The 27425-nt window shown below is 37.8% G+C and overlaps 6 protein-coding genes and 2 pseudogenes across 6 annotated transcripts; 2 read left to right on the top strand and 6 right to left on the bottom strand.

Annotated features, from left to right (window-relative positions):
* Nucleotides 1–1557: 1557 nt before the first annotated feature.
* LOC148918456 (receptor kinase-like protein Xa21) lies at nucleotides 1558–3583 on the bottom strand. Its single transcript, XM_089048401.1, has 2 exons — nucleotides 2098–3583; nucleotides 1558–1979 (listed from the first exon to the last, which is right to left on the bottom strand). The coding sequence occupies exons 1-2, from the start codon at nucleotides 3566–3568 to the stop codon at nucleotides 1558–1560; spliced, it is 1893 nt and encodes a 630-aa protein (XP_088904527.1). The 5' UTR covers nucleotides 3569–3583.
* Nucleotides 3584–4733: 1150 nt separating this feature from the next.
* LOC103324990 (uncharacterized) lies at nucleotides 4734–6508 on the bottom strand (annotated as a pseudogene).
* A 1524-nt stretch (nucleotides 6509–8032) lies between these two features.
* On the bottom strand, nucleotides 8033–8931 carry LOC148918455 (putative LRR receptor-like serine/threonine-protein kinase At3g47570). The gene is made up of 2 exons (XM_089048430.1): nucleotides 8550–8931; nucleotides 8033–8439 (listed from the first exon to the last, which is right to left on the bottom strand). Exons 1-2 carry the CDS (start codon nucleotides 8914–8916, stop codon nucleotides 8033–8035), a joined length of 774 nt encoding a protein of 257 aa, XP_088904556.1. The 5' UTR covers nucleotides 8917–8931.
* A 624-nt stretch (nucleotides 8932–9555) lies between these two features.
* Nucleotides 9556–12660, bottom strand: LOC103324989 (uncharacterized; annotated as a pseudogene).
* A 3682-nt stretch (nucleotides 12661–16342) lies between these two features.
* CIPK12 (CBL-interacting protein kinase 12) lies at nucleotides 16343–18287 on the top strand. The gene has a single exon (XM_008227085.2). It carries the CDS (start codon nucleotides 16584–16586, stop codon nucleotides 18042–18044), a length of 1461 nt encoding a protein of 486 aa, XP_008225307.2. The 5' UTR covers nucleotides 16343–16583; the 3' UTR covers nucleotides 18045–18287.
* A 2958-nt stretch (nucleotides 18288–21245) lies between these two features.
* CIPK20 (CBL-interacting protein kinase 20) lies at nucleotides 21246–23459 on the bottom strand. Its single transcript, XM_008227083.2, has one exon. The coding sequence runs from the start codon at nucleotides 22970–22972 to the stop codon at nucleotides 21578–21580; it is 1395 nt and encodes a 464-aa protein (XP_008225305.2). The 5' UTR covers nucleotides 22973–23459; the 3' UTR covers nucleotides 21246–21577.
* Nucleotides 23460–23824: 365 nt separating this feature from the next.
* LOC103324959 (transcription factor-like protein) lies at nucleotides 23825–27343 on the top strand. Its single transcript, XM_089047694.1, has 2 exons — nucleotides 23825–25048; nucleotides 25239–27343. Exon 2 carries the CDS (start codon nucleotides 26459–26461, stop codon nucleotides 27179–27181), a length of 723 nt encoding a protein of 240 aa, XP_088903820.1. The 5' UTR covers nucleotides 23825–25048; nucleotides 25239–26458; the 3' UTR covers nucleotides 27182–27343.
* LOC103324988 (protein DOG1-like 1) lies at nucleotides 24385–24732 on the bottom strand. Its single transcript, XM_016792675.2, has one exon. It carries the CDS (start codon nucleotides 24730–24732, stop codon nucleotides 24385–24387), a length of 348 nt encoding a protein of 115 aa, XP_016648161.2.
* Nucleotides 27344–27425: the final 82 nt, after the last annotated feature.

Genomic DNA, 27425 nt, shown 5'->3' with positions numbered 1-27425 from the left:
TGGATACCTTTTATTAAAAAGATATTTGAATCCAATATGCAATGTTGAATTTTAGACATTTGAATGAATACCAGCCCCATTGAATCCATGGCTATAAACATGCAGCAAATTCGAATTAACATCATGATCAAAGATGAACTTCATATCAGAAAGAAATAATGCCCTCCTACTATATTGACCTTTGACTAAAAACCCTTATAGTCATATACACCTCTGACCTCAGTCAAAGAGGTTCTCTCCTCTCTAGGAGTAAGGGTGAAGGCCCAATTCAGGCTCAGTCAATCAACTTGCTCTGATACTATGTTAAATTTCAGATAAATGGGCCAGCGATCTACTACTAATAACACTGATATTGTCCCCAACTTAACCACTTATAAAGCCCAGTAGGTGTAGGGTTTTAATACAAAAAGACTCAGTATTATTAGTAGTAGAACCATTCATTATATTTTGTATTTTATTTAGTCAAATTTTCGATGTGAGACTTGTATTCTTCAGCAATTTTAAATTGATTTAAATAGTTTAGATGGAAAATAAATAGATAAATAAATAGATAATGTATGATGCTTGGTGGGACCCTTGGAATTAGACTTTTAAGGGGTAGAGTGCAATTAATCAAACTTTTAGTTATTGCTCTACCGTCTGCAATTCTGCATCAAATAAATTCCAATGGATTTGGAAGGAGGGAAGCAAACTTGATCCACTGATCACCAACATCTACACAGGCTACATACATTATATGACTTGAGTCCACGTGGTCAAATTTACCTGCCTTGGCAACGTGATCTTTGGCTAAGTTCAACTAGGTGTTTTCTTCTTTGTGTGAATAAAATACATTAAATTTGAATCAATTTGGAGGTTTAGTTTAACATAATGCACATAAGGCATCACCTAATCCACAAAATTCCAAACCAAACCCTCCATAGAATGACAGCGCATTTGGATTGGAACTATGAAAAAAAACAAACCAACATTTGGGAATATTCTAAACATAATTTAAGCTAACAAACCCTCTCCAACCAAATTTTTCTTTCTTTATTCATAATTCTATGAAAATCTTTGGTGACTCCTCCTTTTTTAATAAAAAATAAAAAAAATTGTTACTATAAGAGCATCTTCAGTGAGGGTTATATTATGAGGTGTATGTTGTTAAATAAACACTGATCAAAATCACCTGCAATGGAGAGGTGTAAACAATTGTAAATTTGCATCACAACCGTGAGATGCAAATTTAGATGCACGTGTGCATCTTTTTTTACATCCTTTACAAGTGGGGCCTACATGAAAAACAGTGAGAAAAAGTGGTCAAAAATTAGCAAAATCAATTATACATATATAGATTTACATATTCCTCATTGGAACAAAAACCATATTTACAACACTCGAATGTGTAAAGAGGATGTAAAAAGTAGCTTTACAACCCCGAAAATACACCCCTCCACCATAAAATCAGTAAAAAACCGAAATCAAACGACATGCCTTCCTCTACATTGGCTAAATTAAAGACTGAAATTGAATCAAACCAAAATGCATGAAATACATGTCATAGGATAGGACCCATTAATTGAAGCGTTGCTGAACAAAAGGACGGTTTAACATCACACCTTTTCCTGCAGCAGCGTCCTTCAATAACTTTGTCTTGATTTTGTTGAGTGTGGCTATAGCTTCTTTCATACTTATCCTCTCTTCTGGTGATTCTGCACAGCAAGTAAGAGCTAATCTCATAATGGCTGATATGCAATCCCTCTTCCTCACATGATCATCATCTTCCTGCTCTGTCCTAATCCCAAGCAAATTGGCATCCACAACTTCATCTATCTTTGCATCTGGTAATACAAGTGAGTTTGCAATCCATTGCTTTATATTCATTTCCCCATCAAACATCTCATCTGTTGGCTTCCTTCTTGTGAATGTTTCCATGAGCACAATACCAAAACTATACACATCCCCTCTTGTTGAAACTATTCCTTCCATTCCATACTCTGCAATATGAATTATATTTGAGTTGTACTTATATATATCTAAATGACATTTGATGAAAAGATCATTTTAAGTTGTGTTGTTCGTAACTGAAAGATATTATATTAGCAAGTACATCACCTGGAGCCATATACCCAACTGTGGCTAGGGTAATGGTTTGGGTAATGGAATCTCCTCCATCCAAGAGTTTTGCAATTCCAAAATCAGCAACATGTGCAACCATATCATCATCTAGTAGTATATTGTTGGGCTTCATATCACAATGCACAATAGGTATTGAATAACCATAGTGTAGGTATTCCACTGCCGCTGCAACGTCTATCATTATGTTCAACCTCTGTAAGATATTCAAAGAATAGTTTTGAGAATATAACCACTTGTCCAGGCTCCCATTAGGCATGTAGTTCAGTACCAAGGCTTTGAAATCAAGTTCACTGCAACAGCTGATGATTTTGATAAGGTTTCTATGACGAATATTGCTTAGCATTTTACATTCCCTATCAAAACTCTTGAAAGCCCCTTCTAGCTGTAAACTGAAAACCTTTACTGCAACATCTATTCCATCTGAAAGCGTCCCTTTATATACTGAGCCAAAACCCCCACTTCCGAGTAAGTTGTTTTCGTTAAATCCATTTGTGGCCCTTAGAAGTTCTACGTGTGAAATTCTTTTCCAAAGAAGTTGAGGCAACGAGGTAGCCTCTCTTGCAAATTCCACATTTCTTTTCCAGCGTAGTACAAATATAGATATGGAGGCCACTAGTAGAATTACTAATATGATCCCTGGGATGATATATTTAGCTTTCTTCCAATTTGGTTCAAGTCTAGTATTTTTGCATGGTGGAACATGAAGTCGGGGTGCACCACAGAATGCGCTGTTTGAGACAAATGATTGAGCAGAGAAGTTTTGGAATGGTCCACCTGTTGGAATTTCTCCTTGGAGCCGGTTGAAAGACAAATCCAGATACTTGAGAAGTGACAGAGCTTCTAAAGACTTGGGAATCACTCCAGATAGATTGTTTCTGGATAAATTCAAGAGTTGCAGGCTTAGCAAGTCATGAAATGAACTTGGAATAGGGCCTTCCAAATTATTATTTGCCAAGGAGAGATTAACTATATCCTGAAGACCGCCTATGGTGCTTGGTATAACACCAGATAAATTGTTATTTGATAAATCTACCTCTATGACAACTTTCAAGTTTCCAATATCTTGTGAGAGAGGTCCAATTAGAGAATTGGATGAGAAGTTTACATACAAGATATAGGCAAGTCTCCAAAAAGTAGATGGTATTGTGGAACTCAACAAATTGGACTCTAGTGATAGATATCGTAGAGATGCAGATAGATTACCGAAGCATGGAGGTATAGAACCAGAGAGCAGATTACTAGCCAACTGTAAGTTAACTAGGTTATAAAGTTGACAAAGTTGATATGGGATGTAACCTTGCAATTTGTTGTAATTCAAGTTTATACCTTGGAGATTTCCAAGCTTTCCTACTGAAGTTGGAATTGATCCACTCAATTGATTTTTTCCAAGGTCTAAGGATATCAAGCTGCTTAAGTTGCCAATACCAATGGGAATGTTACCCCTCATGCTGCAGTTTATTAAACTAATACGTTGAAGCGTCGATGTAGAGAAATTCGAAAAGAAATCATCAAGTGTGGCATTTAATGGATTAGCGTCCAAGCTTAGTTTTTTCAAACTTCTAAGATTAGCCAAACAAGAGAGAGTGGTTGCTTCTGGAGTCGAAGTATCAATCGCCAAATTATTCATTGATAACCTAAGCCGCTGAAGGTTTGTTAAGGCACATAGCGTGGTTGGAATAAACCCTGTAAATGAGTTTTCGCCCAAGTCTAGAGCCGTGAGCATAGAAGCACTGGAGAGGTTGGGGATTACTCCGCTGAGGTCAGTTGCTGCTATATAAAGGACTTGTAGGTTTGGAAGCCCAAGGCCTATGTTTGCTGGGAGGCTACCAGATAGCTGAGTAAAAGAAAGCGACAATTTTCTCATTGTGGAGATATTGAAGATTGAGGACGGGATGAGGCCATTGAGATTGTTAACTGCTAATGACAAATACTCTAAATTTGGAAGATCACCGATCTCGTCTGGTATAGTGCCTGCCACAATTTCACGCATTAGCATTAGTTGAAAAGAATATTGACTTGGATAGAAACGGCAATTCAATCTATTCTTTTCTGTCGTGGATATATTAAAGATTGAGAATGGGCTAAGGTCATTTAGATTATTAATCTAATCTAACGCTATCTACTCATAAAATGTCACACTCATAATATTAATTAATACAACAATATTTACACGGAAATATTTACAACAATAAAATGTCACACTCTAACGCTATCAAATCTCTAAAAAGTTTTGTGTTTGAACCAAACTAAGAAATCTGGCCATAATTTGGGGATGAAAATATATGGTTTACAAAATGTCCTATTCCCTTTGAGCAAAACACGTTTTTGTTTGCATGTCTTTACACCTCTTCTTCTTTTAATATTCTTAGTTACATAAATATATGGTTAACCTTAGATTTGAACATATTGACTTAGATAAAACGTTTATTAGGCAAGTCAATATGTTATTTTCATGATTGTAAACCTTGCTATTCGATTCTAATGAATTTCCCAGCGATTTTGACAAAAAAAAAAAATTTATATTAATTCATGATTAACTATCTCACTCATTTACTAAAATATGCAACCAAAATAAAAAAGATAAATCATAATTGAATCAACATAGTGAAATATCAATTACCCGTCAAAGTATTGAAGCCAAGGGATAAAAGCGTCATCATTGTTAAGTTCCCAATATTTTTTGGTATGCTTCCACTGAAATTGTTTTCTCCAAATTAAGCATAAGAAGCTCTCTGAATTGCCATAATTTGGATGGAAGTAGACCATCAAACTGGTTGCGACCCAAATTCAAGATTTGAAGACTAGGAAGATGTTGGCATATATTATCTGGAAGACCACCACTCAAGTTGTTGTCATATAGAGTCAACTCAGTCAAAGAAGACATGTTGAAAACAGCCACAGGAACAGGGCCTTTTAGGGCATTAAGCTGCACATACAACTTCTCCAGCTGATGTAAAAAGCCGATCTCTTTTGGAATTTCTGAAAAATCATTAAGATATATGCACATTTATATGTTAAACTCATGTTTTATGCATATATAATGCACTGCAACAAAAGCCGAGTCATATATAACTGTATCACATCAAGGCAATGCAATAAATATATATACCATTGAAATTGTTGGAGTCAAGGAATATCTCCTTCAACATTGTTAAGTTCCCTATTTCTCTGGGTATTGCACCTGTTAAGTATGACAAACAAAGACTTAGAATATGTAAATAAATGAAATTAGAAAAAACCCCACTCTACATAATTTATAGAAAAGCTGTCCAAGTGGCTATTTTGGAGGAAAAACAAAACTCTCAACTAGTCACTTGGTCACTTTCTAATTGATTTATTAATATTTTACAATTTTTTCACTTTAAGGTACAATATGGAATTTTTCTATAGTATTAAATTTGAAGGGTGATTTTTATATTTATAACATATCATGTTATAATGGGCCTCCATGTGAAAAAGGTCATAAATATTCCCTCATATTTACAATCTATCATCCCTGTCTTTATCCCCCAACGCCCAACATGTACTCGCTAGTTTCATAAATGTAAGTTTTGTAAAAACTTTCTGAGTACATAGAAGAAAAAAAAAAACAACATTATAGACTCAACTGTTCTTAAAATTAAAAACCAAATACATAATCGATTCAAGTGAGAGTTTTTTTAGTATTGGATGACTTGTAAGTGATTAAAAGTTAGACTAATTTTCTAAAGGAAAAAAACATATTAGGCTTATAGATTAATAACAAGATGTTGAAACATAATGACAATAGTGTAGATACCTTGTTGGCACATACGTACCTGACAGTTTGTTAGCGCTTAGATTTATGTCTTGCAATGTAGACAAGTTGAAGATAGTCGAAGGTATGGTACTTGAAAACTGATTGCCATACAAATCGAAGCTTTGAAGTTTGGGGAAGGACCCAAACCACGCTGGAATGGATCCCATAAAATTGTTGAATCTGAAGCTAATCAACTTCAGGCGACGCAAATAAGACAATTCGTGGGGCAAACTACCATGGAAGCTGTTATTTTTTAAGCTTAGTGCAACAAGGAATGAGAGGTTGCCTAAGTGTGGTGGAATGGTGCCTGTGAAACTCATATACGAGAGATTCAATGATGCTACTCTGAGGTGGCGAGCACCGCAAGTAATGCCAACCCAGTTGCAGACGGAGGTGGTGGTTGACCAGTTGACCAAGATGTTGTGAGGATCACTAGTGATATGAGATTTCAGAGCAAGAAGAGCAGACTGGTCTGTGGTGATGTTGGTTTGTGTTGCACCTACTGTACATATTGAACTGTGGTGTACCAGCAACAACGTTATTGACAAGAGGAAACGACTTCTCTCCATGAGCACAGAAAACAGACAAGTTCCTTCCAACTACAAAGTGTTTTTCTTTTCTTTTTTCCCCACGAGATTGAAAACCTGAAATGATTGAATAATTTGTTGCAGTGCCAATTTATAAAGGCAGAACAAGTTGACCAAGATTGGGATTGCACCCTGGGGGATGAAATTGGCGGGTAGCCAAATGCAACGACTTAGACTTGTAAGAAAGGAAGAATGGACAAATGGGTTTAACGAAAGGAACTTACTTGGAAGTGGTCTATTCATTGCAACGAGACTTAGACTCAGGGCCGGCCCTGAGGCATGGGCACGGAGGGCGACGGCCAAAGGCCTCCAATTAAAAGGGCACCAAAATTTTATATATATGTATTTTACTTCTTTGTTTTTGTCATTTGCTTCCGAAGTGGTTAGCATGATTATTTTACTTCTTTGTTTTTGCCATTTGCTCTACCCAAAGCATTTTGCCCATCACATCTCCATGCCTCTGCCGTCCAAAACTTTTTTTCATGTTTCTCATTTGTCTTTGTTCTTCCCTCCTTTCTTTTTTTGTCACTGATTTTCTTCATCCTCTTCTTCCTCTCCTCTCCCCTCTCCGATTCTTTCATTCTCTTCCCTCTTTATTTTTTTCTTCTCTTGTTCTCTCTTATTTGTCTCTGTCTCTCTTTCCCCTTCCACTTTCTTTCTTATTTCTCTCTTGGTTTTGTTAAAAATAAATAAAAAGTGTTCAACCCTTCTTGATTTGAGAAACCAAAGGGTCTGTAGAGATTTGACCAAAAAAAAAAAAAGGTCTGCAGAGGTAGAGAGAGACAAATATATGACAATCAGGTAGAGAAAAAGTCATGGATTTTTTTTTTCTCAACATCCCAATATCCGAGAGACAGAGGTAGAGAGAAGTCATGGAACTATGAAAAAAAAAAAACCAACCAACATTTGGGAATATTCCTAACATAATTAAGCTAACAAACCTTCTCCAACCAATTTTTTATTTCTTTATTCATAATTGTATGAAAATCTTGCTTTGTTGGTGACTTTTAATTCAAAGTTAGACAAGAGACATAGTTAAGATAGGTGGATTGGTTTGTGTACACAAATTCAGTTGGGCTTAGGCCCGTCATTCATATATATATATATATATATATATATATCACGTGTGTATGATTTGAGCTTTTATTCAGACGAAAAAAAAAGGATTTGAGCTTTTAGGCTAATAGCTCCCAAAAGGGCCCAAACCTAACTCGTTTGTTTACACACAACAAAAATAGGGTGGGAGGCCTGGCTGCCGTAATCAGCCGTTGTTTGCCTCTTGACATGGAGAAAGCAGCGATGGAGCTCCCTAGAGATCATGGTTGCAACTACAACACAACAGCACAAACCCTCCTATCATACTGATACCATAACAACAACCAAGGCTAGTATATTATAGAATAAGTCTACACACTCCACCATAAAATCAGTCCGAAATAAAACAGCATACCTTCCTCTACATTGTCTAAATTAAAGACTGAAATTGAATCAAATCAAAGTGCATGAAATACATGTCATAAGATAGGACCCATTAATTGAAGCGTTGCTAAACAAGAGGATGGTTTAACAACACACATCTTCTCGCAGTAGCATCCATCAAAAACTTTGTCTTGATTTTGTTGATTGTGGCTACAGCTTCTTTCATATTTATCCTCTCTTCTAGTGATTCTACACAACAAGTAAGAGCTAATCTCATAATGGCTGATATGCAATCCCTCTTCCTCACATGATCATCGTCTTCCTGCTGTGTCCCAATCCCAAGCAAATTGGCATCCACAACTTCATCTATCTTTGCATCTGGTAATACTAGTGAGTTTGCAATCCATTGCTTTATATTCATTTCCCCATCAAACATCTCATTTGTTGGCTTCCTTCTTGTGAATGTTTCCATCACTAGAATTCTGAAACTGTACACATCCCCTCTTGTTGAAACCATTCCTTCCAATCCATACTCTGCATTGTGAATTATACTTATATATTCATGTGTATGATGAAATGAAAATTATACATAATTAAGGACAACATGTATAGATTGAAAGATATTAAATTAGCAAGTATATCACCTGGAGCCATATACCCAACTGTGGCTAGGGTCATGGTTTGGGTTATAGAATCTCCTCCACCCAAGAGTTTTGCAATTCCATAATCAGCAACATGCGCAACCATATCATTATCTAGTAGTATATTGCTCGGCTTCAAATCACAGTGGACAATAGGTACTGAATAACCATGATGAAGGTATTCCACTGCCGCTGCAACATCTGCCATTATATTCATCCTCTCTAGGATATTCAGAGAAGAGTTTTGAGAATACAACCATTTTTCGAGGCTCCCATTAGGCATGTAGTTCAGTACCAAGGCTTTGAAATCAATTTTACTGCAACAGCTGATGATTTTGATAAGATTTGGATGACGAATATTGCTTAGCATTTCACATTCCCTATCAAAACTCTTGAAAGCCCCCTCTAGTTCTAAACTGAAAACCTTTATTGCAAGATCTATTCCATCTAAAAGTGTCCCTTTATATACTGAGTCAAAACCCCCACTTCCAAGTAAGTTTTTTTCGTTAAATCCATCTATCCCCTTTAGAAGTTCAAGGTATGAAACTCTTCTCCAATGAAGTCGAGAGAACAAGGTAGCCTCTATTGGAACTTCTACATTCCTTTTCCTCTGTAGTAGAAAGATAGATACATAGGCGACTAGGAGAACTACTGATATGATCCATGCGATGATATATTTAGTTTTCTTCCAATTTGGTTCAAGTGTACTATTTTTGCATGGTGGAACATGAAATCGAACTGCACCACAAAGTGCATTGTTTGGTCCACCTGTTGGAATTTCTCCTTGGAGCCTGTTAAAGGACAAATCCAGGTTGTTGAGAAATAAGAGAGCTTCTAAAGGCCTTGGGATTACGCTAGACAGATTGTTTCTGGATAAATCCAAGAATTCCATGCTAATCAAGTGCTGAAATGACTTGGAATAGGACCATCTAAATTATTATTTGCCAAGGATATATTTTTCAAATCCAAAAGACCCCCAATAGTGCTTGGTATAACACTAGATAAATGGTTATCTGATAAATCTACGCCTACCACAACTTTCAACTCTGCAATATCTTGTGAGAGAGGTCCAATTAGAGAATTGGATGATAAGTTTACATATAAGATATAGGCCAGTCTTCAGAGAGTAGATGGTATTGTGGAACTCAATGAATTGGACTCCAGTGATAGATATCTGAGAGATCCGACTAGATTGCCCAAGCAGGAAGGTATAGAACCAGAGAGCTGATTTCCACCCAGTGATAAGTAAGCTAGGTAATCTAGTTGACAAAGTTCATTTGGGATGTATCCTTGCAACTTGTTACCATCCAAAAACAAAACTTGGAGATTCCAAAGTCTTCCCATTGAAGTTGGAATTGATCCACTCAATTGATTGCCACTCATGGATAACAGTACCAAGCTGCTCAAGTTGCCAATACCAATAGAAATGTTACCCCTCATGCTGCAATTGAATAAATAAAGATATTGAAGCGACGATGTAGAGCAATTCCGAAAGGAATTATCAAGTCTGGCATTTAACGGATTACTTCCCAAATGTAGTGCTGTCAAATTTCCAAGATTAACCAAACAAGAGAGAGTGGAAGTATCAATCGTCAAAATATTCCCTCCTAATCTAATGAACTCAATGTTTGTTCAGGCACAGAGTGTGCTTGGAATAAACCCTGTAAATGAGTTTTGGTGCAACTCCATCTTGATGAGCGTAGAAGCATTGGAGAGGTTGGGGATTACTCCACTCAGGTCATTTGTTGCTATACAAAGGTGTTGTAGGTTTGGAAGCCCAAGGCCTATGTTTGCTGGGAGGCTCCCCGATAGCTGATTAGAAGAAAGCGACAGTGTTCTCATTGTGGAGATATTGAAGATTGAGGATGGGATGAGGCCATTGAGATTATTCTGTTCGATTGACAAAAACTCTAAATTTTGAAGATCACCCATCTCATCTGGTATGGTGCCTGCCACAATTTCACAAATGTTGTAACATTAGCATTAGTTGAAAAGAATATTGACTTTGATAGAAATGGCAATTCAATCTATTTTTTTCTATCGTGGAGATATTGAAGATTGAGGATGGGATGAGGCCATTCAGATATTATTAATCTAATCTAACACTATCTAACTCGTTCATGACCTTTAGTATAAAATGTCACACTCATAATATTAATTAATACAACAATATCTACACGGAAATCTCCAAAAAGTTTTGTGTTTGAACCAAATTAAGAAATCTGGCCATAATTTGGGGATGAAAATATATGGTCTATAAAATGTCATATTCCTTTGAGCAAAACACGTTTTTGTTTGCGTGTCTTTATACATCTTCTTCTTACTTTGGTTAACCTTAGATTGGAACATCCTGACTTAGATAGAACGTTTATTAGGCAAGTCAGTATGTTATATTCATGATTGTAAACCTTGCTATTCGATTCTAATGAATTTTCCAGCGATTCTGACAAAAAAACTGTTATATTCATGATTAACTATCTCCCTCATTTACTAAAATATGAAATAGTTAAATAAAGATAAATTATGCAACCAAAATAAAAAAGATAAATCATAATTGGATTAACATAATGAAATATCAATTACCCATCAAAATGTTGAGGCCAGGATCTATCTTCTTCACCATTGTTAAGTTCCCAATATTTTTTGGTATGCTACCACTGAAATTGTTTGCCCCCAAATTCAAGTTCTGAAGACTAGGAAGATGTTGGCATATATTGTCTGGAAGACCACCACTCAAGTTGTTTCCATATAGAGTCAACGTAGTTAAAGAAGACATGTTGAAAACAACCATAGGAACATGGCCTTTTAGGGCATTCCACTGTACAAACAACTCTTCCACATGATCTAAAAAACCAATCTCTTTTGGAATTTCTGAAAATCATTAAGATATATGCACATTTACATGTTAAACTCATGTTTTATGCACATATAATGGACTGCAACAAAAGCGGAGTCATGTATAACTGTATCACATCAAGGCAATGCAACAAATATATATACCATTGAAATTGTTGAAGTCAAGGTTTGTCCCCTTCAACATTGTTAAGTTCCCTATTTCTCTGGGTCTCGCACCTGTTAAGTATGCCAAACAAAGACTCAGAATACATGTAAATAAATGAAATTAGAAAAAACACCACACTACATATAATTTATAGAAAAGCTGTTAGAGTGGCTATTTTGGAGGGGAAAAAAAACTCTCAACTAGTCACATGGTCACTTTCTAATTGGCTTATTAATATGATACAATTTTTTCACTTGAAGGTACAATATGGAATTTTTCAAGGGTGTTTTTTATACTTATAAAATATCATGTTATAATGGGCCTCTATGTGAAAAAGGTCATAAATATTCCCTATTATTTACAATCTATCATCTATGTCTTTATCCCCTGACGCCCAACTAGTTTTATCATTTGTAGCCTACAACATGTACTCACTAGTTTCATAAATGTAAGTTTTGTAATAACTTACTGAGTATATTAATAAATAGATAAATAAAACCAAAATATCATTTGTAGCCTACAACATGTACTCACTAGTTTTATAAATGTAAGTTTTGTAATAACTTTCTGAGTATATTAATAAATAAATAAATAAAACCAAAATTATAGACTCAACCCTTCTTAAAATTAAAAACCAAATACATAATCTATTCAAGTGAGAGTTTTTGAGTATTGGTTGACCTGCAAGTAAGAAAAAATTAGCATAATTTTCTAAAGAAAAAAGAACACATCAGGCTTATAGATTAATAACAAGATGTAAAACATAACGATAGATCACCAATAGAGTCTAGATAAATTGTTGACACATATGTACCTGATAGTTTGTTAGCCCCTAGATGAAGTACTTGCAATGTAGATAAGTTGAAAATAGTCGTGGGTATAGAACTTGAAAACTGATTGCCATACAAAGAAAACTTCTGAAGTTTGGGGAAGGAACCAAACCACGATGGAATGGATCCATAAAAATGTTGTATCCGAAGCTAATCAACTTAAGGCGACGCAAATAAGACAATGCATGGGGCAAGTACCACGGAAGCTGTTATTTCTGAAGGTTAGTGCAACAAGGAATGAGAGGTTGCCTAAGTGTGGTGGAATGGTGCCGGAGAGTCCCATGTGAGAGAAGTTCAAGACTGAAACTCTGAGGTGGCGAGCGCCACAAGTAACACCAACCCAATTGCAAAAGGAGGTGGTGGTTGACCAGTTGACCAAGATGTTGTGCGGGTCAATAGTGATATGGGATTTGAGAGCAAGTAGAGCAGACTGGTCCGTGGTGATGTTGGCTTGTGCTGTACCTACTGTGCCTACAGAACTGTACTGCAGCTGCAGCACTAGCAAGAAGGTGATTGACAAGAGGAAACAACTTCTCTCCATGACCATGAGCACCGAAAACAGAGAAGTTCCTTCCAACTTCAAATTGTTTTCGTTTGTTTTTCCTTTCCGATTTAGAATTTGAAATCATTGAATAATTTGTTGCAGTGCAAATCACTGAAGGCAGAACAAGTTGCCAAAGAGGCACATGATTGCACCCTCGGGGAAGAAATTCGCAAGTAGCTAAATGCAACGACTTAAGACGGTAGACTTGTAATGAAGGAAGAATGGACAGTTGGGCATCTTCACAAATGTAGAAGAACTTGCCATACATCTATATATTCCGTCAATCAGATATGGGTGGTCAATCCAATCTCCTCCGCATAATAAGGACCCTTTTGCTTTGATTTTTTTTTCAGAAACAAAGCATATGCACATACATATTCCAGGATAGCAAGCTGGTGGACTAAATTTGCAAGCAGTTAATTGCTCAGACCACGGCCAATTTCCGTTAGTTTTTCGCTTTGTTGGGCTTAGGCCTGTACATGCTTGATAATGCTGCCAAAAGGTTGATAGTTCAATGGTAAAAGTAATTATCTGGTTAGTGATTTCAAGTTCAAATACCAATAACACTTAATCCCCTCTCCTTTCCAAATTTTAACAAATAATAATAATAATAATAATAATTTGTGTATGCGACTAATTTCAGTTTGATCACAAAATATTTTTCAGTATTATGTGCATTGCATTTAGCTTTAAATCAAATTGAAAAGTCAAAAACTTGTGTATATTGTGTCTACGGACTCATCTCGACATGTCCTATGCAACAGTACAACTGAAATTCCCAAAGTCTTTCCCGAACAAAAAGTCAACTTTTAAACTATTAAAATAGTCCCGGGGTAAAATCATCTTTTATTTGAATATTTTATTAATTAAAAATTAATTTAGGATTGGGTTATTACATCTTTAATACTAATTTCTTCTTACTTCGGTTAACTTAGATGTCAACATATATATTGAACGTTTATTAGGTGAGTTAATATGTTATATTCATAATTAACTATCTTCCTCGTTTATTAAAATATGAAATAGTTTTTTTTTTTACCAAACAAACAATAGTATTTTATTAGATCAATTGAAAAAGAACATAGAAAGCCATTTCAATTAACAATATGACTGATATGGGTAGAGTTTCCCTAGTGATTTTACGTTCAAACACCAATGACACCTCACTCTCTCCTTTTCAAATTTTCACAAATAATAATAATAATAGTAATAATTTATGAATGCGACTAATTTCAGTTTGGTCACAAAATATTTTTCAATATTAGGGCATCATTATAAATGTACATTGCATTTAGCTTCATATTAAATTGAAAAGTAAAAAAAATAAAAAATAAATAAAAAATAACTTGTGTATATTAGCCTTTCAAGACACTTTTCTGATGCATGATACACATCCGTTGGCATTATGTACACAGCTGGTAGACAATACTTCCATTCATCTCAACATCTACAAATCCTTATCCACTTTTTTTCTTCTGCTGTTATAAGCAATACCAAAAAAAAAAAAAATTATGATTCAAATCATTGAAATTGCAACATTGTTTGTCTTTTAAGCGTCACTGCCTTATCTTTTGAAAATTTATCATATTCATTTCATATCTTTTATTTTTCTTTCAAAAATACTCATATACGGATTTCATGAAAGGTTGAATGATGATGAAATATACGGATTTCATGAAATGTTGAATGATGATGAAATATTAGTTAATGTGATAAACTAAATAATTGTACGAATTTCATATTTAGAGTTAAATTGCATTTGTTTTTTTTAACATACAAGTTATATATCTGGCAATTTATTTCAAATATTCAATTATTTGCCTAGAGTTTGGTGACCAAAATAATTGAATTTAAAAATTGTTTTTATGGCTAATGAAATCTAGCCCAGTGAAAAATGACTTTGAAAAATTGTTTTTATTGTTTTTATTTCAAATAATAGCTAGTGGCTTAAAAATTATTTAGACTAACGCATGTATTAAAAAAAAATGTATATTTTTATGATTTTGTGGTGGTAGCACACTTTTTTCATTTACGCACTTGAATTTTTCATCATGGACAATACCCTCTCCAGGTCCTCCACTCACATGGAGATGGAGTGCAATCATCAAAACCCTGGGAGGCCCAATACTAAAATCTCTTTTTTGGTCAACTTATTTACTACTAATAATAAAGGGTAAAATAAGAAAAGAAATTGCATGTTGAAGATTTTGTAATAGTTGCGTGCCGTATATCTATAAAATCATTACCGACCATCAAGTTGACTTGCTTCACCATCAAGTCATCCACTCATTAACCATTCAATTTCTTGGTTTGACTCTCGTGAGCCGTTCCCCGCCCAAATCAAAATTGTACAGTGTGGCTTAGAAAAGCACGTGACCAATTAAATGTTTGACGGTATAATAGTAAGCCCAATCATCGGTGTAGGATGTCTCATGAGGTTAGGCTGGATTGAGATTGCCTACGTGTGACGCTGTCAGTATCTGTTTAGTATAACAAACGTGTTACCTACTAAGTAGCTGAAGATTACTTGGTTGGAAATAAGCTGGTTCTTCTTCTTCTACAGAATGTCAACCTCTTGCATCTCACAACTCATCCAACACACAAAGAATCGTTAAACTTCGTATTTCCCATGTTTATGTTGCGCTGTCAAACATGGAAGTTGCAATTCTCATGCTACCATGTTTTTGTTTCAACATTCAACTTTGAACTTTGAGCAAATTGACATGCCCCTTTTTTCGGTAAATTGTTTGTTTTTCCTTTTCGTTTTTTTTGCCACACGAAGGTTTATAGTTGTAACAATAATAGTTACAATCCAACATTCAAGATAAAAGTTTGATTCTTTATTTCTGTTTTTCCGGCAACAACATTAAGGCTTCAAGTAACTAATGTTGAACTAGAAGGCTTGACAATAAGTTAATGATTAAATTAAGGAGGCCTACTTCTCATAAAACAAAATTGTTAAGTAAAACGAAAGTGTCATATTATTTTTGTGGGAATATTTTTGGATCACATGCGATGTGACAAGGGCACTTAACATAAAAATTGACGCTAATTATGTTGTTTAATGAACAATTTGTTACTACTAACATAATAAGGTTAAATCGATGACTAATAAATTAAAAAGAAAATCTTTCCCGAAATAATAAATAAATTTGCAACAACTTTATATTTTATATTGCATGCTTTTCGGATTGTGGGAAACTTGCTAGCAAAAACTTAGCATTTTTTTTTTTTGGTTACCAAAAAACAAAAACAAAAAAAAAAAACCTTAGCTTTTCTATGAACACCATTTACAGAAGATTTTCTTAAACTTGTCGTAAACGTCATATATTGTTATATGAGGCAAACAAAATTAAATACAAAAATAGAAAGAAAAAGAAAAAAAAAACTAAGTATTGTGTTTGGGAGGAGGTGGAGGGTATATTCTTGTACCATATAGAGAGCATCATTGTCTCCAAAACCAAATAAAACATCTCTCTTTAGTTTCTACACACACCACTCATCAATCATCAAAACAACACCCAACAAACCAAACATCACACCCCAAACTCAACAAAAAGCCCAATAAATCAACCCAAAAAAATTAAAATTCGATCAACACAATCACAAAAACCCAAATTCACCTGAGAAATCGAGAGAGAGGGCCGTCCCTTCCCGGAGGAATGGCAAACCTCACCACCAAAGCTACCGATAACGGCGTCGCTTCCACCACCACCACCCCTACCAACAAATCCAAAAACATCCCAGCTCCACTTTTGGGACGCTTCGAAATCGGCAAATTGCTTGGCCATGGCACCTTCGCCAAAGTCTACCATGCCAAGAACATCAAAACCAACGAGAGCGTAGCCATCAAAGTCATCGACAAGGAGAAGATCCTCAAGGGCGGCCTAATCGCTCACATCAAACGCGAGATCTCAATTCTCAGGAGAGTTCGCCACCCAAACATCGTGCAGCTTTTCGAGGTCATGGCCACCAAGGCCAAGATCTACTTCGTCATGGAGTACGTTCGCGGTGGCGAGCTCTTCAACAAGGTGGCCAAGGGCCGCCTCAAAGAAGAAGTTGCTAGAAAGTACTTTCAGCAGTTAATCTCAGCCGTCGGATTTTGTCATGCTCGCGGCGTTTACCACCGTGATTTGAAGCCGGAGAACCTCCTCCTCGACGAGAATGGCGATCTCAAGGTCTCTGATTTTGGGTTGAGCGCAGTTTCTGATGAGATTAAGCAAGATGGTCTATTTCACACGTTCTGTGGCACGCCGGCTTATGTGGCGCCTGAGGTTTTGGGTCGAAAGGGTTACGATGCTGCAAAGGTCGATATTTGGTCTTGTGGGGTTGTGTTGTTTGTGCTCATGGCTGGATATTTGCCTTTCCATGACCAAAATGTTATGGCTATGTACAAGAAGATCTACAAAGGCGAGTTTCGGTGTCCCAGATGGTTCAGTGCTGAGCTTGTTAGGTTGTTAACTCGTCTGCTTGATATAAATCCTGATACTCGGATTACAATCGCGGAGGTCATGGAGAATCGGTGGTTTAAAAAGGGGTTTAAGCATATCAAGTTTTACATTGATCATGATGACAGGCTTTGCAATGTTGAAGACGATGAGGAGGACAGATTTAGCGATGTGAGCTCGCTTTCTGATCAATCTTGTATGTCAGAATCGGAGGCTGAGTTTGAGACCAGAAGAAAGCTTACATCTTTGCCTAGACCAGCCAGTTTGAATGCATTTGATATAATTTCGTTTTCTGCCGGGTTTGATTTATCTGGGTTGTTTGAGGAGCGCGGTGAGGAGGCGAGATTTGTGTCGGGTGCGCCGGTTTCGACGATCATATCGAAGTTGGAGGAGATTGCTAAAGTTGTGAGCTTTTCAGTGAGGAAGAAGGATTGCAGAGTGAGCTTGGAGGGGTCTAGGGAAGGTGTGAAGGGCCCGTTAACGATTGCCGCTGAGATATTCGAATTGACACCGTCTTTGGTGGTTTTGGAGGTTAAGAAGAAAGCAGGGGACAAAGCAGAGTATGACCAGTTTTGTAACACAGAGTTGAGACCTGGGTTGCAGAATTTGATGATTGAGGAAAGTGCTGCTGCGAATAATGTTCCTCCTTCGTATCTACCTTCAGATACTGAATAGGGAAGAACAGAAAGGGAAATGGGTATGCTTTAATCTCTCTTTGTTTCTTTGTTTTTCTTTTTTTTCTGATTTGCTAAGGCCGCTGTAAAGGTTCATCTTCTATTGATTTTTCCTAGTTTCTTCGGTTGTTTGCTTTTGGGAATTAGGTGAAGCTCTAGATACTGCTCCGTACTGTCTATTCTATTCTTGTATCGAGAAAGCTATAGATTAGATAACAGAGAATGGAATACACATTTCTACTTATCTTGGATTGTTGGTGGTGTGTGTGTGAATGTTTAAGTGTATATGCTTACATTATAATTTTTATGCTAGAGAAGGTGGAATGTTACTTATTTTCACTATAAAAATCCATTATCACACCAGTTACAATAAAGTTCTTCTGCTTTATAATAACATAAATGCAGTAGATTATGATGACATTTGAGGAAGTAAATGTTAAAGAGTTCAGCAAATCCATACTTTCTGCCTTCCATTTCTTGTTCTGAGTATATACACGATTTCTGCATTTAGTGAGTAAATGTCAAAGAGGATGCAAATTTTAGTTAACAAATGTCTTCTTACTGGTGAGCAGAGGTGTTTTGCCCAGACCTTCCCTTATGTAGGTACCTAGTTAGCATACCACCTAATTGAGTAACATTTTGTTGGATTTTCCAATTCCCTCTTTTCTGAATTTGGCACTTCTAGGTGAAACTTTTACTAAATTGGATAAAATGGTGGGAATGGGAAGGATGTTTGGAATTGTAGGAAAATGTTGGAAGGGTACATGTAAGGATCCATGGAAACATTTCACATCATATCTTAGTGTCTGTCCGTTAGCTGCATATTTCCAAATCCATGCCAGGATATGATTTCCTTCACAATTGCATAAATATGCTCCCAAATCAGTATATCTTTGGATATGAACCCATGGACCACTTTTTGCATTTTTATGGATCATCAAAGGGGTTTTTTTCTTTGATTGGAATGGATGGAGAGATACAGAGGACATTGGTGAGAAGAAGGCTTAATCAGATTTTGATTGATGATGTCGTATGAATTTTATACTTGAATTTGAATGAAGGAAGCCGAGGCGACAGAAAAATGGAAATTATTTTATTGACTAAACGACTGGGTGCTCAATTGTTGGTGCACCTACCATTAGCTCCTCACCTTTCTCCTAATTTCTTAAGTCGGCCACTTGTGACTCGTTTCTTTATATGCGATGGCAACTGCCATATATGTCGATAAATAACTTCTTGTCAGCATTCTCGTTTGGCCAAGTTCTGGGGCATTTTTTTTCATGAGAAGGATAGCACTATTTTGTTATTTCTACAATCGAGGCATGTCACGCGTGATAGTTTTTTCACATGACAGTTTGTGATTGGTTGGGGGATAGTAAAACAATGCTATCCATGTTTCATACAAGTTTTTCTGTATTTTCATGGTGCAGAATGAAGGTCCCATTTCTTTCATAATGAAGGTCCCATTTCTTTCATAGAAGTAGCAGACACAAGAAGATTTGCAATCTTTGACAGGAGATTTGGCTCCTTTTGTTTGTCGTTTACAAATATACAGGATATCAAATGCATGGACATATATTTAACCCTGTTAAGAAAATGAATTAAGTAGCTATCAACCAAAGCCCATGCTCTGTAATTTACAGAGAAAATACTATTTCCCAATTAAAAACTAAGTCTGCCAATAATTTGGTTAAAATAAACAATCTAAAAACATTTCTCGCCATAAGATTGGACAAACAGAACAGAAAAAGCTGGAAGTCTATAGAATCCAACAGCCGAAAAGATTAGTTAAAGAGTTGACTGGATCTAATTGCGCATGCGAATCTACTAGGAATGGTAATGAGATGACTAACTGGTGCAGTTTTCCACTTCCGTGACAAAAACAAAAAGCAAATTCCACATGCAAGACGTGTAAAAAAATCATAGGGTCATCGTTGAAAAGAACCAGAGGAGAGGAGATCATTAGGTGAAGTGTAGAAAATTAGAAATGAAGTCGGTTTCGTTGACTTTATGATCAATCGATGATCCGTGTGTTTGGCTTTACAGATGTTCTTCTGAAGGCGTCTTTTTGCCACCTCGATGGCCATCCAACAACAATTCAGGACATGACTGGTAGGTTTTCCCGCTGTCTTGGTCGGTTCTCAGGTGTTCTGTTTCTATCTTCTTCCATTTTGCAACTTATAATCCAATTTTCTTTTTTGGGTTTGTTCAGGATTGGGTGTGGAACATCATTTTCCATGTTTTGTATGTGGACCAATTGAGGGAAATGTAGGATGAGACATGTGGACGGATAAGAAAAGAGTTAGCATAGATCACTAGTTTGAAAATCACTGGAGGACTTTCAGATTTCGTGAAGATATTTCTCATAGCAGTTATTGCTTATATTCTGTATATAAATAAAGGAAAAGCAAGTTATAAAAGTCATTGGGATTGGATTTTTAGTGGGCTAATCTTTTCTTAAATGCAGCCAATCTTTTGTTAAACACTTTTCGCCACCTTATAGGGCAGCATATCACACCAATTAATATTAAAACGAATTATTTGTGATGACAACAATTCTGTTTTACTTGTGATAAAGGGAAAAGATGCCAAGATCTGTCTACTACCGTATGATGCATGCCGTGAGCAACGGGAACGACTTAAATTTGATGGAATCTGAGCTTTGATTGTGAAACCTAATCAAACCCTTCTTGACAATGGCCCTGGTGACCCCAAACCAGCGCATAGTTACATGGAAAGAAGGAGACTTTCAATGCATATGCATGGATCACATGAAAAGATGAAAATAGGACCAAGTGCATGTTTACAGATGCGTCTCTGTGATTGCCTTTACTTTGCTCATGTTTTAGGAAGGTCATGACCCATCTGTATCGTACGTGCACCGAATAATTTAGTCATTGCATGCCTTAATGATTCTCAATTCTAATTCTATTTAAGCTACAATGCTTGCGGATGAAGATTTTGCTTACCCTTATTGGATATGATAGTACTTCTTATGTGGTTGCTCATTTCCATTGTGCACTTTCTGGTGCTTGGAGCTGTCTTGCTTTATTTGCAGGATTCGGTGTGTGTGGGACAAAGACGATGATGGATAGCTAGATTCATAAGCAAATGATACATTTGCTTCTTCACTTCAGAGTGTTACTGTGAATTCAAAGGAAAAGAAAAGAAGGAAAAGGAAAGAAGGAAAAGGAAAAACAGATTAGTCTAAAGCTTTCACTTTAAATATGTTATTGAATATCCTAAATTTGCCCTTTTGGGGGGCTACCAGTGGTCTATCTGCCCTTGATCATTCTGGCTACCACATTTTGCAGCATCTCGTTTACAGAATTTTCCAGCCATCCTGTACCGCACTCTGTCTTGAAGTTGTGCACAAGACTAACAATACCCCTCACTACATTTAGATCTCAAATTCAAAAGAACTCCAAAAGTGGATAAATAAAAAAAGACCTGTAAGCATAAGAAAATAAAGATGAAAAGCACGGAAGACATCTTTTAGCATCTAGTTTTAGATAGAAAATTTGCACTTCCTATTTAAGAAACAATTTCTGGTGCTACTGGCTGTTGCTCATGCTTCTGTTCACTTCCTTGCCAAGTCCATACTATGTCCTGAAGAGAGGGCTTTAAGTCATGGTCACAGAACTCCATGTATTCTAATGTGTCCCCAGCCGTTTTCTTCATCTCTACAACATAAAATGAAGGCGTGACCTCAAAAATTTCAGCATCGATACCAAGCTGCCCTTTCCTTCCTTCCTTGCTGCCCTGCAATTTCAGGGTCCCATCTTTCTTCATGCATTTGAATCTCTCGGTCTCTGCTATCGCTTCGAATTTTGAAACAATTGTTGCGGCTGGTTTTGTGCTGGTGAATCTTGCCTGTGGTCTGTGCTGCATGTCATTCTCAAACAAACCGGATAGATCAAAACCTGGCGATAGAGAGATGATGTCAAAGGCATTGAAACAAGTTGGCCTCATGGGGCTTGTTCCTGCCATGTTCGTTTTCTTGTGGGAACTGCCTTCTGCAGACTCATCTGTTGTTGTTGATGCAAAAGCTGCCTGGACATCACGCAGGATGGAGGCGTTGGGATCAGGAGGCGGCAAAGGTGCTTCAACAAGTTTAAACCCTTTCTTGAACCAACTGTTCTCCGTGATCTTGTCCACGCTTACTCTTGTGTTTGGATTAGGATCAAGAATCCTCGAAAGAAGCTTGCGAACCTCTGGAGGAAACCATTGCGGACTTTTGAAATCTCCTTTGCTGATTTTCCTGTACATTTCCATGAGATTGGTATCATGGAAAGGCAGAAAACCAGCCAACAGAACATAAAGGACAACCCCACAAGACCATGTATCAGCCTTGGCACCATCATAACCTTTCTTGTTTATCACCTCTGGTGCTACATATGCAGGAGTTCCACATGTTGTGTGGAGCAGGCCATCTTGTCCCCTTGACTCCCATAATGCGCTCAATCCGAAATCCGAAACTTTAAGGTTACCATTCTCATCAACCAAGAGATTCTCTGGCTTGATGTCGCGGTGGTAGACGCCTCTGCTATGGCAGTAATCAACAGCCCCAACCAACTGCTGAAAGTATTTTCGGGCCACGTCTTCCTTGAGCTTCCCCTTGGCAACCTTGTTGAAAAGCTCCCCACCTCTCACATACTCCATGGCAAAATAAATCTTGGTCTTGCTGGCCATGACTTCAAAGAGCTGAACCACATTGGGGTGCCTCACAAGGCGCATCACAGAGATTTCTCTCTTGATTTGATCAATCAATCCCACCTGTTGCACCTTCTCCTTGTCGATGACCTTAATCGCGACGCTCTGGCCGGACCTCAGATTTCGGGCATGGTAAACCTTGGCGAAGGTCCCTTGTCCAAGCAATCGTCCCAGCTCGTATTTATTCATCAATATGTTTCCCTTCTTTTTCTCCATTTTTGCTTTTGTGGCTTTTTCTGAAAACCCTGCCTCAATTTCCACCACAGAAACAGCTGATGGTGAAGATGAAACAAGATCAATACTATATGTACATGCAATCAAGAACTTAACAGCTTGATTGCAGCAGTTTATATACACATGCTCATATCCAACGAAAATTATGTTGTGAAGTGGAGGAAAGCAAGGACCGGGGACACAAGGAATTTCAACTCATGCATGCCGAAAGGCAGGATGAGGAAAATCCCTTGTGAAATGCAATCAAAGCACGAGGAACTTAACCCATGCCAAAAGGCTGCATGCTGCGGACAACCCTTGTTCAAGGACAGAATGCTCGGCCAACATCCTTGTTTCTGCTCCCAAAAATCACGTCTCTTAATAGAGACTCTAATTCCAATTCAGCTATTTGTGCAAAAATAGTAAAGAAAAGTTTGGTTGCTCTCTCTGCCTTGTACTAAAGGACTGGTCGTCATTTAGGCTCCTATGTATAGTAACAGACAGTTGGAGAAATTACTATAATAAGAAAATGAGATGAAGGATAATCATTTCCACTTTTCGTTTAATCAAATCGTTTACGATTGGATAAGAGCACTTGCTCCGTCTAAAATACAATATGCCCAACTGAAACGTTGTTAGGACGGCTCTAATTTCTTCAGAAACAGATTGACAGAGAAGCATGCTCAATCAGGTTGTGGACATACACATTGGACCACAATGCTCCCTCATGAACTCATGCCAAGAAGGATATCCACGTGGGTGCCATGTGGGAATGTTGTCTGTGGCCCATATGGTCTAGTATTGGCCACATATCTGATATTGTGGAAAAAGAAGAAGGGAGGTGGTTGGTGGTGGTGGATTGCAAAAGTTGGTCCATTCATAGAGTGGCGCCAAATGAAGTGGAGCTCGAGGTCCACAATCTAATCCTCAGTAGGGTTTGTTTCCGGCCAAAAGACTCAATTTTGTGGATGACAAGCAAGTTCGCATTTTTTACATTTTCTAGAATCTAAACACACTTCAATAATTTAAAGATTGTCCAGAGTTTAGATGCTTAAAATGGTTGATGCCCAAAAAACGGATTAGTGATCTTTCGACTTTCTTTGTACAATTTGCGTGATGTCAAGAGAGGTCAGCCAATGATCTGATGATAAAGTTATTTAGATGCAAAGTCACTAAAAGTCACTAAAAATGTAGAAGGCAAATGCAAAGGAACACTAGTGGTTTGGAGCAAATGCTCTTACAGAAAAGATCTGAGTTCGAGTTCTAGCATCCGTGTAGTCAGTGTGTGTGAGTGTAGTATGAAATCGCCCCTTTCAAAAGAAAAGGTCTTTAAAAAAAAAAAAATTAATGTAGAAGGTTTATTTTATTATTACATGCAGTCACTAAAAATTAATACCCAAAAATCCATACCAAAATTAATCTTCCAGATTTTCCCTCCCAAGCTTTTGGTCTCTGTTCCTGCCACACTTATGCACACACAAGTGAAGCTTCTTACTTGCCACCAGAAAATCAACAGCCTGAAGAGGTGTCAATATGTTCACAAGCTCTTTGACAGTGCTTTGGCTCAAACCCTTTGCAATCATTGCAATTGGCTGGTCTGCTATGTCCTCTTGCAGAGCTGCCAGCTCCCCTGTCAACCTCTCCTCCTCTCTAATGGTCTTGCTCTGCAAACTGTTGACCACAACGAGCTGCGAGCACGTCAGAACCTCACCAAGGCCGCCTTCTCTTGTGTCTTGGAGGAACTCAGAGAGCTTTGACTCCATTTTTGACCCGCCAAGCACATAAACGAGCCTGAAAAACAAAGAGGGTCTGCAGCCAGCGATCCAAAGCAGAGAGTTTTCCCATGAAGTGCACCAAGTAGGGGCAAAGAAGGCAGAGACGTCTCTGCGGGCAAGTTGGGTTCTCGTGTTTATGTAATCTTAGAAGTGAATGTTTTAACTGGTCTTTGTTTTGGGGGTCTAGTTTCAGGGCTTGGAGGAGCTCTGAGAGGTCCTGTTCTTGAAGCTCCATCCACTCTTTAAAGCAACATTTGGATTGCTCTCTGTCTCTGCTTGCCATTTGAGATGCTGAGTTGAAATGGTAAGCACAAAGCCCTATCAACATGCTAATTGCTTAACAAGAAGGCAAGGAATTGTAACAAAAAAAATAAAAAAAAGGAGGCAAGGAATTGAAGCGGTGTAAAATGTTTGTTTATTTGGAGGACACGTAGAAGGTGATGACAAATCTCACCACCTGCTTTATTTATTTATTTATTTATTTTTGGTGTCAGCTTTGCCCTGATCAGCTCACGTGACCCAGCTGAAGAGAGGAGGGAGGAGGGCAGATCCTAGTTCATAATTGAGAACCTAAACCTATTGAGTTTGGTATCTGTGTTCTTTGTGGGAACTGTTGGAAGCAATCCATGGACTTAATTTGGGCATCACATGTTTTCTGCAGACTTTTTTTCTGCCCAAGTTAAATTATGTTAAGTTATCCAAAGGGCAATATAATCCAACTCATTAGAAACTAAAAGTAGCAACTCTCTCTGAAACCTCTGTTTTACAAAACAGAGCTTTAACAGTCCTCTCCGACAAACAGCAGCATCCTGTATGCAATATTATGTTTTTCACTTAGCAAAATATGATTAAACAATTAATTCCACTACTATTAAGTCCACATGTGAGATGTAATACTTTTTTGCATTCTGTGCGTAGTTTGTGAAAACCAGATTATTGAAGAACTAAATCTTTTAAATGTGAATCTAATTCATCCTCATAGTAGGTTTCACACAAATGGTGCCTCAACTCATGACGGCAGAGTCAACCAGGGAGGGCATATGTCGGAGAATAAAAACTTATCTGAAACAGGAATACTACTGTTTTGTTGTCTCACAAGATAGCATTGTTTTGTTATTTTCAACCAATTACGATATGCTAAGTGAAAAAATTATCAAGCGTGACATACCGTAATAGCAAAACAGTGTTATTCTCGTTCTACACAAGTGTCTCATGTCGGAGGGACCTGTCAACCATATTTGAACAAAGGCTTAGCCATGCTCCACGTTGAACCCAGATTCATTCCCAAGCTGACACGTTTTGTCAACACAAGCTCAAGCACCAGGTGGTAGATTTGCATGTCTCTTAAGCACACCCAAACGCTACAAAGTTTCATTCAACGAAAAACAGAGGAAAAAAAAAAAGGCAAGGCAAAATACTCATGTCCTTCTCTGCTCCTTCCTCTTAGCATCCGCAAAGCGTCAAATAGCACTTATAAACCCACTAGTGGCTGATTGCTGCGCGTAGCTCATGCACCAGCCACGCACTTCCCAACCTCACCACCGCAGCATCACCGTGGCCCCCCCTCCTCTCTCCATCTGGTCACCCCACTCACCCTCTTGTGCATATATACATCACCAACACCAACACCAACCCCAACCCCAACTCTCCAAGACCGTCACTTTGGCATTTTCACAAACACCTCTTGTGTCCTCTCCCTAATTTGAGCAGATTAATGAGAACCCAGGTTGAAGAGAGGTTCTCTGAGTTTTTTGAGAAGTGGGTTTGTCAGCTTGAGCAGCTCCAGCAACAGCTTCTCAAGCTGTCTGAGGAGACACTGCAGAATGAGGCAGAGCTACAAGCTTTGGTGTCGAAAGTCACCTACCTACACAAGGAATATTACACTGTGAAATGGGCTGCTGCTCGTGAAGATGTCCTGGCCTTCTTTTGCCCTGTTTGGTCGAGCCCTTTAGAGAATGCTTATAATTGGGTCACTGGTTGGAAGCCTTCAATGCTGTTTCAGCTCATTGGGTCGCTGAGGAAGACGAGGCTGGTGAACATGTCGGAGGAGCAGCTGAAGAAGATTGAGGAGCTGAGGCTGAAGATGAGGTGTGAGGAGGAGAAGGTGGAGAGGGAAATGGAGAGGCAGCAGGTGGCCATGGCGGACCGGAGGATGGTCGAGTTGGCCCGGTTGGCGAGCCGGGTGAGGAACGGCGGCGAGGTGGTGGAGGTGGAGGTGGAAGGGTTAGTGGATGTGGCATTGAAGGTGATGTTGAGTGGGTTGGAGAGGGTGATGAAGGCTGCAGATTGTGTGAGGCTCAAGACATTGAAGGGTGTTTTGGATGCGCTGAGCCCATTGCAGTGTGTGGAGTTCTTGGCTGCTACTTGCATGGTTCAGATTAGGCTAAGGCAATGGGGGAGGAAAAAATGTGACCAAAATGCTCTCCTAAACCATTAGCTGGTTTTTTGTTTAGGAATTAGAGAGTGTGGATCCTAATTTTACCTTGTTATGTGTTTTACAATTTTGAACAGGAAAATACATGATCCACATTAGGCTTCACCAAATTGAAATCATTTCTTGAAGAGAAAATGAAACTCATTGTTTGTTTGTTTGTTTGCATGCCTCTCTCAGTTATAATATTTTTGTTTGGGTAACAATCAACAGCAGCTTCTGAGTTTGAACTAGTGCTCTGCTGCATTAG

Source organism: Prunus mume, linkage group LG3 (assembly GCF_029339155.1).
Source record: "Prunus mume cultivar Tortuosa linkage group LG3, ASM2933915v1, whole genome shotgun sequence".
NCBI lineage: Eukaryota > Viridiplantae > Streptophyta > Magnoliopsida > Rosales > Rosaceae > Prunus > Prunus mume.
Note: the sequence above shows the minus strand (reverse complement) of the source record. Positions and strands in the feature narration are given on the sequence as shown.

Bases quoted from the DNA above. Each gene is read 5' to 3' on its own strand.
- LOC148918456 (XM_089048401.1), bottom strand. From the start codon at position 3,568: ATGAGGGGTAACATTCCCATTGGTATTGGCAACTTAAGCAGCTTGATA. The intron at 1,980-2,097 runs GTGATGTACTTG...TTCATATTGCAG, and splicing joins AGTTGGGTATATGGCTCCAG to AGTATGGAATGGAAGGAATA.
- LOC148918455 (XM_089048430.1), bottom strand. From the start codon at position 8,916: ATGCTAAGCAATATTCGTCATCCAAATCTTATCAAAATCATCAGCTGT. The intron at 8,440-8,549 runs GTGATATACTTG...TTCACAATGCAG, and splicing joins AGTTGGGTATATGGCTCCAG to AGTATGGATTGGAAGGAATG.
- CIPK12 (XM_008227085.2), top strand. From the start codon at position 16,584: ATGGCAAACCTCACCACCAAAGCTACCGATAACGGCGTCGCTTCCACC.
- CIPK20 (XM_008227083.2), bottom strand. From the start codon at position 22,972: ATGGAGAAAAAGAAGGGAAACATATTGATGAATAAATACGAGCTGGGA.
- LOC103324988 (XM_016792675.2), bottom strand. From the start codon at position 24,732: ATGGAGTCAAAGCTCTCTGAGTTCCTCCAAGACACAAGAGAAGGCGGC.
- LOC103324959 (XM_089047694.1), top strand. From the start codon at position 26,459: ATGAGAACCCAGGTTGAAGAGAGGTTCTCTGAGTTTTTTGAGAAGTGG.